Source organism: Corythoichthys intestinalis, chromosome 20, assembly GCF_030265065.1.
Source record: "Corythoichthys intestinalis isolate RoL2023-P3 chromosome 20, ASM3026506v1, whole genome shotgun sequence".
Classification (NCBI taxonomy): Eukaryota; Metazoa; Chordata; class Actinopteri; order Syngnathiformes; family Syngnathidae; genus Corythoichthys; species Corythoichthys intestinalis.
The window spans coordinates 2,125,927-2,140,486 of NC_080414.1; the positions used below are offsets into that span (position 1 = coordinate 2,125,927).

At 38.2% G+C, this 14,560-nt stretch overlaps 1 protein-coding gene across 2 annotated transcripts in view; it reads left to right on the forward strand.

Annotated features, from left to right (window-relative positions):
• Nucleotides 1-14,560, forward strand: part of bmp6 (bone morphogenetic protein 6) — a 70,484-nt gene that overhangs the window by 5,076 nt on the left and 50,848 nt on the right. Inside the window, exon 2 of one of the 2 annotated variants that reach the window (XM_057824187.1) lies at nucleotides 2,433-2,885. In XM_057824187.1, coding sequence (XP_057680170.1) covers nucleotides 2,477-2,885 — 409 coding nt within the window. In that variant the 5' untranslated portion in view covers nucleotides 2,433-2,476. Of the gene's footprint in view, nucleotides 1-2,053; nucleotides 2,886-14,560 lie in introns of those variants that run through there. The other variant, XM_057824186.1, reaches the window with a different exon arrangement.

Consider the following 14,560-nt stretch of genomic DNA (forward strand, 5'->3'; position numbering starts at 1 on the left):
TAATGTTGACTGACAACTAGTTGAATGACGTCTTTTATATCTTGAGTGGGTCTCTATCAGTGTTGTCACAGATTACTTGAAAAAGTAATTTACTGATTACTGATTATGCCTCAAAGAAGTAATCTAGTTACTTTGCCGATTACTCTATGGTCAAAGTAACCAAGTTACTTTAAAAGTAATCTATTAGTTACTTTTTACCAATTTGTGTCTCTTTGCTGCGTCAACATAAGAATGACAACAGACGAATGTCATCGCATGTAATTGAATTTTTCACAAAAGCTTAATCTTCAAGTTAGCGGGGGTTTAATCAGTCGATGGAGTTGATTTAACCCGCCATTGACTCGCGCTAGCTTAGCCACTCCTTAGCTATGAAACTGACAACTGACAAACTGCGTAAAATTTGTTGAAATGCCAAAATCCATTTTGCCACATGGCATAAAAAAATGCCACGTCAAAATCCATTTTGCCACATTGCAAAAAAAAAAAAAAAAAGCCCCATGACAAAATCAAGTTTTCCGCAGGTCAAAAAAATGTCACATGTTAAAGAAAAAATGCCACATGGTAAAATCCATTTTGCCACATTGCAAAAAATTGCCACATGGCAAAATCCATTTTGCCACATGGCAAAAAAAATGCCACATGTTAAAGTAAAACATTCCACATGTCAAAGTAAAAATGCCCAATGGCAAAATCCATTTTGCCACATTGCAAAAAAAAAAAAAAATGCCACATGGCAAAATCAATTTTGCCACATGGCAAAAATGCCACATGTTAAAGAAAAGATGCCACATGGTAAAATCCATCTTGCCACATGGAAAAAAATGCCACATGGCAGAAAAATGCGACATGGCGAAATCCATTTTGCCACATGGCAAAAAAAAAATGCCACATGTTAAAAAAAAATGCCACATGGCAAAATCCATTTTGCCACATGGCAAAAAATGCCACATGTTAAAGTAAAAATGCCACATGGCAAAATCCATATTGCCACATGGAAAAAAAAAATGCCACATGGCAAAATCAATTTGCCACATGGCAAAAAAATGCCACATGTAAAAGAAAAGATGCCACATGGTATAATCCATTTTGCCACATGGCAAAAAATGCCACATGCCAAAATCTATTTTGCCACATTGCAAAAAAAAAAAAAAAAAAAAAATGCCACATTGCAAAATCAATTTTGCCACATGGCAAAAAATGCCACATGTTAAAGAAAAGATGCCAAGATGCCAAATGGTAAAACAAATGCCACATGGCGAAATCCATTTTGCCACATGGCAACAAAACAAAATGCCATGTGGCAAATTCCATTTTGCCACATGGCAAAAAAATGCCACTTGTTACAGTAAAAATGCCACATGGCAAAATCCATTTTTCCACATGGCAAAAAAAATAAATAAATAAAAAAAAAAAAATGCCACATGGCAAAATGCATTTTGCCACATGGCAAAAAAAATGCCACATGGCAAAGAAAAAATGCCACATGGCAAATCCATTTTGCCACATCGCAAAATCCATTTGCCAGATGGCAAAAAAAAATCCACATGTTAAAGAAAAAATGCCAGATGGCAAAATCCATTTTGCCACATGGCAAATGCCACTTTTGGTTCTCGCCCTGCTGATTTTTCATTTCGCATACCCTAACAATAATGGGATGTTGGGCCCCTGCGTGCAGGTGTACCTGATGTTTCGTTTGTTTTCGTAATGGCATGCTGTTGTCATTATCGTCGTTAGGGGTCGCACTGCAACTACATTAACGTGTGTTTGTTGCTCTCTAAGTACCTGTACTATAGCTACGGTGGCGCACCAGGTATTTGACAGGTTTAATAAAACCGATACATTCTTATGTAACTGCCTGTTTTGGTAGCAAGGAAAACGGCAGCTTCAGTGTATCTATCCCGACCATCTGATAGGTTAGATCAATATAGTGTAGGCGCACAATGCACACATATAAAAATGTGTCAGTGGCCCTCGAGCTCCTCCTTTGGCTTCACGCGCACCGAGTGGGTGGTTTCAGGTTCACAGTGGATATTCTGGAGCGCAACCTGCTAAAACTGTTAGAGCGTGCGTGCGAGGAGGAGGCGACCCGTTTCGCTCTTTTGTCCATGCCGAACTTCGGAACAATTTGAGGACTAACTAAACCCTTCAACATGGCTTCATCCGGAGGAGTTATTTCACTCGTGGTCGTCGGCAAAATATCGGCGTTGTGACATGGTGCACTTTGTCCCGAGAGTGGATTTACGGGACTCGGCAATGAGACGGGAGCAAACGCTGTTATGCGCGTTTTCCTTGAGGGAATATTTCAAATGGCTTAATTTAAGAGTGCAGAGCAGTTTTTGATTTCCAAACGAGGTGCGGTCTTATTAATTTTCTTGGTCACCACTTTACGCACGTCTTTTTTTTTTTTTTCTTTTTTGGAACTTTTGGACTAGGCGACTGACACGCAGACAAGCGAGACCCACGGTGGGACAACACCATGACACTGTGTGTGCTCGCCTTGGTTGGATTTTGCTTTGGGGCTTATTACTGCACATCCCCGGCGGCGGGGAGCTACTACTCACTGGACGGGAGCAGCCAAGCGCACCCCGGCTTCATCCAGCGACGCCTGAGGACGCACGAGAGGAGGGAGATGCAGAAGGAGATCCTGTCCATCCTCGGCCTGCCGCACAGACCCAGGCCGCATCTGTCTCACGCAAAGTACAACTCGGCTCCGCTCTTCATGTTGGACCTGTACAACAGCATCTCCAGCGGGGACGCGAGCCGAGCGGACGGCGCGTCGGAACGTTATGAGCCCGTGCGGACGACCCGGAGCCCGCCGCTGGCCACGTATCAAGAAGCGGCTTTTCTCAACGATGCTGACATGGTGATGAGCTTCGTTAATCTGGGTGAGCCGTTTTTCTTTAACTTGACAGTCAAGGGTGTATGTCTGGTCTCAATATTGGTAGGGATGATATAACAGCATAACCTGCATGTACACTTTTTGCTGGGGATGGGACAATAATAAGACCAAACAGATTGGGTGAACGGAGGCAGTGGCGCCTCCAGAAATTTTTCATAGGGGTGGCCAGATGGGGCCACTTAAAATCTTGGGGTGGCCAAAACTAAAAGCCATAATTTCAGGTTTTCATTATATCATTGCAGTAAAAAGGTCAGGGGAAAACTATCACAAAGACACGGCTACTGATAAACTTTGGTGTATTGTGTAATATTTGACGTTACTAATGATTTAATGTGCATAGTCCATAACTGTCCAGTCAACATTTTGAGTTCCACAACAATTCTGCTTCATTGTGTTATGTATATATTAGGCATAAGGTGTATATTTAACTAGGGCTGTCAAACGATTAAAATTTTTGATTGAGTTAATCACAGCTTAAAAATTAATTGCAATTCAAACCATCTCTAAAATATGCCATATTTTTCTGTAAATTATTGTTGGAATGGAAAGATAAGACGGATATATACATTCAACATACTTTACATAAGTACTGTATTTGTTTATTCATTCATTCATTCATTCATTTTCCAATAAATCCACAAGATAGCATTAAAATTATTAACATTCTTTCTGTAAAAGGGATCCACGGGTAGAAAGACTTGTAATTCTTAAAGGATAAATGTGAGTTTGTATATTGTGACTAAATATTGCCATCTAGTGTATTTGTGGAGCTTTCAGTAAATGATACTGTAGCGACTTAACTGTTCTGCCCAAATGCATGATGGGAAGTGGTGCAACCATGACTGTGTGCGGTGGCTGCAAATAGAGATGTCCCGCTCGATCGGCATACCGATCGATCGGGTCCGATCACGTCATTTTCAAAATATCGGAATCGGCAAAAAAATATCGGCCATGCCTTTTTTTAATATATATATATTTATTAATTAAATCGTTTTCTAATTGTATTTAACGCTGCAGACATAATATGTTACACTCATCCAGAATCTTTAGTTTAGGCTTAAGGTAGGGTTATCAAATTTATTCCGATAACGGCGGATAATTAATTTTAAAAAAATGTATCGCGTTAAAATATTTAACGCAATTAATGCATGCGTTGCACTATTCACTCACGCATTGTCGCGCTCAATCTGTAATGGTGCCATTTTGCCTATATAGAGAGATAAAAGGCAGTGTAAAATGAGTAGAGTGAATTTTGGCAGCCTTTGGAGCCTTTTATTAATTGGCTAAAGCCTTACAATCCCTCTCCCTACGATTAGAAATATCATGGGAAGCAATGTGGGGAAGCAAGGTAGCACTTGATCTTTTTCTTAACACCTTATGTTATTTCCCAACGCAGAGAAGATATATCCATTGGTAGCACTACGCACAGTCATGGTTCCACTTCCCATCGTGCATTTGGGCATGGCTACAGTATCATTTACTGAAAGCTCAACAAATACACTAGATGGTAATATTTAGTCACAATATACAAAGTCATAAGTCTTTCTATCCGTGGATCCCTCTCACAGAAAGAATGTTAATAATGTAAATGCCATCTTGAGGATTTATTGTCATAATAAACAAATACAGTACTTATGTACTGTATGTTGAATGTATATATTCGTCAGAGTTTTATTCATTTTTTTCTTAATGCATTGCCAAAATGTATATGATCTGGAAAAATTATCGGGAATGATTGGAATTGAATCGTGAGGAAAAAAAAGCAATCGGATCGGGAAATATCGGGATCGGCAGTTACTCAAACTAAAACGATCGGGATCGGATCGGGAGCAAAAAAACATGATCGGAACAACCCTAGCTGCAAATGCTATATCTTCTCTGCGTTGGGTACACTACAGGGTGTTAAGAAAAAGATCAACTCCTGTCATTTTTCCCCACGTCGCTTCCCACAATATTTATAGTTGCTGTGTGAGAGATGACAAAGCTTTTGCCAATTAAAAGCACGGCCCCAATGAATGATTGTATCTCCTACACTCACTTGACACTGCCTCTTATCTCTGTATATAAGTAAAACGGCGCCATTGTAGGCTGTTTGCAGCAATGCGTGAATGATTCGTACCGCGAATGCGTTAATTGCGATTAATATTTTCACGTGATTAATTAAAAAAATTACCGCCCATTAACGCGATAAATTTGACAGTTGTTGGGACAGGGCGTCCCGCCATTTGTTCTGGACTGTCCGGGAGAAATGATTGCGAGAGTTGGTGGTGCAGATGTGGGCTTGTCAGCGTCAATCCTGCTAAGTCAGTTGCGTGATTAGAAGGCGTCATGTATTTCTTATGCCCGATATCAGGGGTCCCCAAACTTTTTCCTGCGAGGGCCACATAACTTTTCCCTTCTCTGATGAGGGGCCGGGGTCAGTTTGTAACAGAAAAAGTGTGACGATTGCAGGACTGCCTAAATGTAAAAATGTATTGTTTTTCAGAAAGCCACGATCAAATAACCCTTTCTGGATTTTTCAAGGAACAAAAGTAAATAAAATAAAAAATAATATAATATAATATAATTAGGGCTGTCAAAATTATTACATTAACGGGCGGTAATTAATTTTTTAAATTAATCACGTTAAAATATTTGACGCAATTAACGCACATGCCCCGCTCAAACAGATTAAAATGTCAGCACAGTGCAATCTCCACTTGTTACTTGTGTTTTTTGGAGTTTTGTCGCCCTCTGCTGGCGCTTGGGTGCGACTGATTTTATAGGTTTAAGCACCCATGAGCATTGTGTAATTATTGACATCAACAATGGCGGTCTACTAGTTTATTTTTTGATTGAAATTTTTACAAATTTTATTAAAACTAAAAACATTAAGAGGGGTTTTAATATAAAATTTCTATAACTTGTACTAACATTATCTTTTAAATGGTGTTAAATGAGAACAAGTCTTTCTATCCATGGATCGCTTTAACAGAATGTTAATAATGTTCATGCCATCTTGTTGATTTATTGTTATGATAAACAAATACAGTCCCTATGTACCGTATGTTGAATATATATATCCATCTTGTGTCTTATCTTTCCATTCCAACAATAATTTACAGAAAAATATGGCATATTTTATAGATGGTTTGAATTGCGATTAATTACGATTAATTAATTTTTAAGGTGTAATTAACTCAATTAAAATTTTTTATCGTTTGACAGCCCTAAATATAATATAATATAATATAATATAATATAATATAATATAATATAATATAATATAATATAATATAATATAATATAAACACTATTGATGAATTAAATAGATAATAAGCAAATAAACCTCTCTGGGTTCTCCACAGAAAAAGAGCCAGGAAATAAATAACACTATTGAGAAAAAAAGTAAAACTTTTTTGTTTTTTTTTGTTGTTGTTTTTTTTTGTTTTTTTTTTTGTTCAGGCGGCCGGACCATATTCTGCTTGTTTTTCTTAAACTATTGTGTAAGTGCTATTTTTTTTAATATTGGGTGTGTCTGAGTAATACAAACAGTCAAACAGTAAATACAAGAAACGATACTATTCCCTGATTGATTAAATTAAGTGTGTTAGAATAATGCAAACAATTTGACGGCGCTTACGAGAAAAGGTACTATCTCCGTCAATAGCTACAGCGTTTACCGAGAGGCTCCAAACAGAGCTTTGGAAAACAAACAGACTCAAGGAAGCTTAAAGACCACACTTACTGGCATTCTACAGTGTTTACAACCTGAGTAGACTGTTACAGTAAGATGAATTCTCACATTGTTAGAATGCAACTTTAAGCAGCTATTTTTAAACTTTTTTTTTTTGTTTTGACAGAAGTTGGTAAAATAGCCCAAATTTTTACTCAAGTTAAAGCAACATTACATCAAAATACAGTAATACAGTGGGGCAAATAAGTATTTAGTCAACCACTAATTGTGCAAGTTATCCCACTTGAAAATATCAGAGAGGCCTGTAATTGTCAACATGGGTAAACCTCAACCATGAGAGACAGAATGTGGAAAAAAAAACCAGAAAATCACATTGTTTGCTTTTTAAAGAATTTATTTCCAAATCATGGTGGAAAATAAGTATTTGGTCAGTACCAAAAGTTCATCTCAATACTTTGTTATGTACCCTTTGTTGGCAATAACGGAGGCCAAACATTTTCTGTAACTCTTCACAAGCTTTTCACACACTGTTGCTGGTATTTTGACCCATTCCTCCATGCAGATCTCCTCTAGAACAGTGATGTTTTGGGGCTGTCGTTGGGCAACACGGACTTTCAACTCCCTCCACAGATTTTTCTATGGGTTGAGATCTGGAGACTGGCTAGGCCACTCCAGGACCTTGAAATGCTTCTTACGAAGCCACTCCTTTGTTGCCCTGGCTGTGTGTTTGGGATCATTGTCATGCTGAAAGACCCAGCCACGTCTCATCTTCATTGCCCTTGCTGATGGAAGAAGATTTTCACTCAAAATCTCTCGATACGTGGCCCCATTCATTCTTTCCTTTACACAGATCAGTCGTCCTGGTCCCTTTGCAGAAAAACAGCCCCAAAGCATGATGTTTCCACCCCCATGTTTCACAGTGGGTATGGTGCAATTCAGTATTCTTTTTCCTCCAAACAAGAGAACCTGTGTTTCTACCAAAAAGTTCTATTTTGGTTTCATCTGACCATAACACATTCTCCCAGTCCTCTTCTGGATCATCCAAATGCTCTCTAGCGAACTGCTGACTGGCCTGGACGTGTACTTTCTTCAGCAGGGGGACACGTCTGGCAGTGCAGGATTTGAGTCCCTGGTGGCGCATTGTGTTACTGATAGTAGCCTTTCTTACTTTCTGGTCCCAGCTGTCTGTAGGTCATTCACTAGGTCCCCCTATGTGGTTCTGGGATTTTTGCTCACCGTTCTTGATAATGTTTTGACGCCACGGGGTGAGGAGGGAGTTGAAAGTCCGTGTTGCCCAACGACAGCCCCAAAACATCACTGCTCTAAAGGAGATCTGCATGGAGGAATGGGCCAAAATACCAGCAACAGTGTGTAAAAAGCTTGTGAAGAGTTACAGAAAACGTTTGGCCTCCGTTATTGCCAACAAAGGGCACATAACAAAGTATTGAGATGAACTTTTGGTATTGAGCAAATACTTATTTTCCACCATGATTTGCAAATAAATTCTTTAAAAAGCAAACAATGTGATTTTCTGTTTTTTTTTTTTTTTTTCCCACATTCGGTCTCTCATGGTTGAGGTTTACCCACGTTGACACTTACAGGCCTCTCTAATATTTTCAAGTGGGAGAACTTGCACAATTAGTGGTTGACTAAATACTTATTTGCCCAACTGTATGACTCAAGTAAAAGTAGTCATCCAAAAAAAATGACCCATTGGCTGCTATAGACGTCCTTGTATCGCTGATGGTATCGTATTGGTAGCTACTCTGAGGTTCCCACGCCTAGCGAGAGAGATCATTTTGGGATATATTCTCACAAGCCACTGACCAATATAGTAGCCACTGTGTTATATCCACCTACTGTGAATTGTATGACTCTTTTTATAGCATTGACTCCCAAAAGTGTGCATGACTCACATATACTAGAGGGGTTGGTCACTTGTTCACCTCAGCTTTCATCACTTGGTCACCCTGAGGCCCTGTAAAACATAAAGATCAAGTCGTGAAAAAACTCCTCATCGGGGACCGGGAGGATATTTTCTGCTTTGTTTTCCATTTTTATTCCGAGAATAGCATATTAATCACTGTTTACCTTGAGGACGTCGCGATTTCCGCCAAGCTCCGGTCCATAGCGACACTACTGTGCACTGTATGACTCACGTTGTGTGACAAACTCCGCGCGGTGGATGTGGCACTCGCTGATGACCGCAGTTTAAGGCTTGCCCGGACTTGTTGGATGCAATGTCCGTTTTGTTTTCTTATAGCTTACACAGACAAACACACGCAAACTTTAAACATGAACTCACCATTTTACTGCTTTCCTCTCTAGTGGAAAATGTGAGCATCTTTTCATGGCCACGTACTGTATGTAGACCAGAATGTTTGAGTTGTTGATCATTCAGTTAAATTTAGTGGATATGTGAGAACACTTCCGAGCGAGAGTAAGAAGAAGTGGGTAGAGCAGCCAAAAATTTTCCGTAGGTATGTAGTAGCGTTACTTTGAAATAGTACTTCTCAAGTAAAAGTAGTGATCCCCAAAAAATGGACTTGAGTATAATTAAAAAAGTATTAGGTGAAAAGATGATTAGATTAGGTGAAAAAGTTTTTTTCTCATCACAACATCATTTATAAGAACTGTTATTATTATACTGTACGATAACTAGAGGCGTGCAAAATTTCCGATTCTTAGATTATTCGCGATTCGGCCGTGGAAGATTCGAGAACGATTCACAAACATCCAAATTCCGATTATTGAATTATACCAGGTAAAGCGGAAATAAAACGCAGTCAGCACGGGACGCAATGAGGAACGGACCGAGGGTAAATATCATGTGCAGCTAATGCCGCTAGGTAAAAAAAAAAAACAATAATACCTGACTGCTGCCGTCAGCTGCTACAAACAGTGCCCAGTTGCTAGTTGCTACAAACATACAGCAACATACGGCTATGGTAGATATCACATATATCTAGACTAGATGTGAAATGACACTTTCCCGCGCTAGTAAACAGGCGACATTTTAAAGCAGTAGACTTCTCTAGAAGGCTCTGTTGTAGAAAACCTAATTACTTTTTATCTAAAAAACCCCTAAATCGGCAAAATCTTGACTTGAATCTATCTATAAATGATGAAACAGTTTTAAAACTTTCACATGTCGAAAGTAGCAATTTTAGTAGCGCAATTTTAACAACTTTAACGGTTGATTCACAACATTAAATTAATTGAATGTAGTTTAAAGCTGCTGATACAGAATGGGGACTTGAGTATTTTATTTACTGTTTTTAACCGGTAACTTGATACTAAAATAGTAGTTTGGTTTATTTAGCCTGAGAGGATTTTTTAACAATTTAGGAACAAATATAGAAAACATAAAAAAAAAAAAAAAAAGGGGGGAGGGGGGCATCAATAATCGATTCATAATCGAATCGGAGTCTCTGAATCGTAATCGTAATCGAATCGTTAGGTGCCCAAAGATTCCCACCCCTAACGATAACCTATTTCATGATCGTATACACTGCTGGCCAAAAGTATTGGCACCCCTGCAATTCTGTCAGATCATGCTAAATTTCTCCCAGAAAATGATTGCAATTACAAATGCTTTGGTAGAAATATCTTCATTTATTTTGCTTGCAATGAAAAAACACAAAAGAGAATGGAAAAAAAATGAAACCATTATCATTTTACACAAAACTCCAAAATGGGCCGGACAAAAGTATTGGCACCCTGTGAAAAATCATGTGATGCTTCTCTAATTTGTGTAATTAACAGCACCTGTTACTTACCTGTGGCACATAACAGGTGGTGGCAAAATCACAATTGCAGCCAGTTAAAATGGATTAAAGTTGACTTAACCTCCGTCCTATGTGCTTGTGTGTAACACATGGAGCATGGAGAAAAGAAAGAAGACCAAAGAACTGTCTGAGAACTTGAGAAGCAAAATTGTGAGGGAGCATGGGCAATCTCAAGGCTACAAGTCCATCTCGAAAGACCTCCAAAGAATGTTTCTGTGTCGGTTTTGGAAGAATGTTCTCTGGTCAGATGAGACAAAAGTAGAGCTATTTGGGAAAAGGCATCAACATACAGAACTTTTGATTAATCCGTTTTACCTTGGAAACCCGCGTTTACAGATGTCGCGCAACCGCTTTTGTTTCAACCTAGCAGTAAAAAGAAGGTAAGTAAAGGTATTTATTATTTGAAATGTCTGTATTTTTAGCGTAGAATCATTAATTGATGTCTAATATTTCGTGTAAAATAAAAAGATGACTTTAAAAAAATGATTCACCCGCAGATATTAAACTTTTAAACAATGATGTCACAATGAAAAAAATTGGCGTCTGTAAAAAAGTCACGGATTTCTACCTCATAACTATCGCTTCATTGTATTTTTTTCGATACTGTCACATTTTCCCCAATATTTTAGATGATAAATAATCGATCAAAACAAAGAAAAATTGGAAAAAAAAAAAAAAAATTAAAAGGGTAAATATATGAAATTGAAAATCTCGATTACTCATTGATGTCTGCGATTTCTGCATCGCGACCCTTTTATATTACCATGTTTCACCCATAAAATCTCCCAAAAATCCAACTGTGGCCATTCACAGCTGTGTCTTGACACTCGGTGATACATGCTACATGGAGTTTTTGGATTAAAAAGAGGTAAGTATGCGGTAATATCTCGTTAAAATCACGGCATCTTTATTTATGCTCTCGCGTGCTCTCACCTCCAGTCAGGGTTTTGCTGTTTAAAAAAAAAAATTCAAATACCGTCCTGTTCAAAGTTTTTCTTTACCCAGAAAATTGACGTTTTAAGCTTTCCAATGATGTATCACACGTGCATATCGGACAATTTCCGCCATACTGATCTTAACAGGGAGCAGCTGGATTCAGCCATGGGAAATGAGTTATGTCATATTCACTGTTGCTACTAGAGGCCAGTGTATCCATCCAAATCAATAAAACTAAACGCAAACACTTTCAAGACAAACTATTAAAACGCCACTGTAATTAACCAAATACTCGAAGCAGCAAAATTTAGTTTGAATCTTTTCGAGTTAATCGATTAATCGTTGCAGCACTATGATTTATAATTAGGGCTGTCAAAATTATCGCGTTAACAGGCGGTAATTAATTTTTTAAATTAATCACGTTAAAATATTTGACGCAATTAACGCACACGCCCCGTTCAAACATTAAAATGACAGCAGTGTCATGGCCACTTGTTACTTGTGTTTTTTGTCTCCCTCTGCTGGCGCTTTGGTGCGACTGATTTTATGGGTTTAAGCACCATGAGATTTGTGTAATTATTGACATCAACAATGGCGAGCTACTAGTTGATTTTTTGATTGAAAATTTTACGAATTTTATTAAAACGAAAACATTAAGAGGGGTTTTAAAATAAAATATATATAACTTGTACTCACATTTATCTTTTAAGAACTACAAGTCTTTCTATCCATGGATCGCTTTAACAGAATGTTAATAATGTTAATGCCATCTTGTTGATTTATTGTTATAATAAAAAAATACAGTACTTATGTACAGTATGTTGAATGTATATATCTGTTTTGTGTCTTATCTTCCATTCCAACAATAATTTACAGAAAAATATGGCATATTTTATAGATGGTTTGAATTGCGATTAATTACGATTAATTAATTTTTAAGCTGTGATTAACTCGATTAAAAATTTTAATCGTTTGACAGCCCTAATTATTATCTAACAATAACTCAAGTGCTAATATACTTCTGCAAAACACAAAACAAACAGACACTTAAGATACTGATTAGCATCATCGCTAACTAACTTAGTGCTCCGGTTATCAAAATAGTTGTCGATGAATTTGGTTATCGATTAGTTGTCTATTAATCGATTAATTGTAGCACCTCTACCATCATGCGATATCCCTGGTATCAGCAGTTTTTTTTCCCCACTTGGCGACACCAACCCTCGATTAATTCCCAGACCTCTCCTGTCAACTAAAAAAGACAAAACCCGACGAGATGGCGTGCTTTTAATGATCGATTCCTGTCTTGGATGAGGCTTTTTCTGCCACAGCAAAGGGTCTCGCAGCCACATTGACAACGGGATAAAGGGAAGCGCCAAAAGGGATGCAAAAATAGCAAATGTTGAAACCTCAAGAATTTGCTCAATCCTACAAAACACACAAAAAATGTGCAAGTTAATTGATTGTACAGATCATTCAAGACAAGACAACCACTCGTACACACACACACGCACGTTGGTTGTTTTCACAGAGTGCACTGAGGCTGAGCAGGCTGCACTTTTCTCACCGCAGACTGGAAGTGCAGACGGACTGGGAACCAAAGATGGATTTATGCAACCCAATGAGTTTTTTTTTTTCACATACGGCACAAATCGGGCCCTTCGTTCGTAATTGTTACGTACGCGTCAAACGGTGCGTAGAAGACGCCACTAGCCACACAATTGTTTGGATTTGTAAATGCAATTTCCCTCTAAAAAGGAAGGTCTGGCACGCGCCAGTGTATCATTATGTACGTTTTTAGGTCATGTGTGACCAAATAAAGAACACGCAAATTTGCTCGCGCTGCAGACGTCACCGCACATACTTAAGAGTATAAATGCCAGGAAGAGTCTGGGCGCACCACATTGCCCTCTGCTTGGTGTCAGTAAACACAAACACTTTAAAATAATTAATAATTGCCAGAATTGGGTAGAGTAGCCAAAAATTTTACTCAAGTAAGAATACTGTTATTTCAAAATAATAAAAGTGAACGTAGTCATCCAAAAGGTTGAATCAAGTTTTTTTTTTGTATGAGACGCTTTTTGTTTATGTTTAGTGAACCTGTATAGCGTGCTAAGCTAACGTTGTTGTTAATGCAACGCTTGTGTACTTTTTTTTTTGTAGTTTTACGACGGTCTAAAGAGGACAATGGTTTGAGGCCATTTTATTAATAAATCAGATGAAAAAGGAAGAAATCTAATTATTAAGGCGTCGTTCACTAGCTGTCTAGCTTTGGAAAAAGTAGACGCTTTGGAGTGAGGACAGCATAGACAGATTTAAATGACAGTAGAGTGAAATGCCCACTACAGTCCTTATGTACCGTATGTTGAATGTATATATCCATCTTGTGTCTTATCTTTCCATTCCAACAATTTATTTTACAGAGTATATATATAATTTACAGAAAAAGTATGGCATATTTTATAGATGGTTTGAATTGCGACTAATTGCGATTAATTACGATTAATTAATTTTTAAGCTGTAATTAACTCGATTAAAAATTTTAATCGTTTGACAGCCCTACATTTTACACAAAACTCCTAAAATGGGCCGGACAAATGTATTGGCACCCTTTGAAAAATCATGTGATGTTTCTCTAATTTGTGTAATTAACAGCAATAACTAAATCACACTCGCAGCCAGTTAAAATGGATTAAAGTTGACTCAACCTCTGTCCTGTGTCATTGTGTGTACCACATTGAGCATGGAGAAAAGAAGACCCAAGAACTGTCTGAAGACTTGAGAAGCAAAACTGAGAGGAAGCATGGGCAATCTCAAGGCTACAAGTCCATCTCCAAAGACCTGAATGTTCCTCTGTCTACCGTGCGCAGTGTTATCAATAAGTGTAAAGCCCATGGCACTGTGGCTAACCTCCCTGGATGTGGACGGAAAAGAAAAATTGTTGACAGATTTCAACAAAAGATTGTTACGTCCGCGAATGCGGAAGTAAGGTTGGACCAAGCAGCAGACAACAAGTGGGGATGGCGTACAAGGGTTTATTAATCACAAACGAAAAAACATGCGATTGTGGAAAGGTAGAAAAAACAAAAAGGGTCCGTGACAGTAGGTCGATGGGGCTTAATAATACAAACTCGAGGGTAAACTAAGAAATTAGGCAGAGAGCCGAATAGGCAAAATACAAATACTCAAATACCTGCACAAGGTAGCGATTCAACGGAGGGCAGCACACAAACATAATCCTAGACAGGGAATACGCAAAAG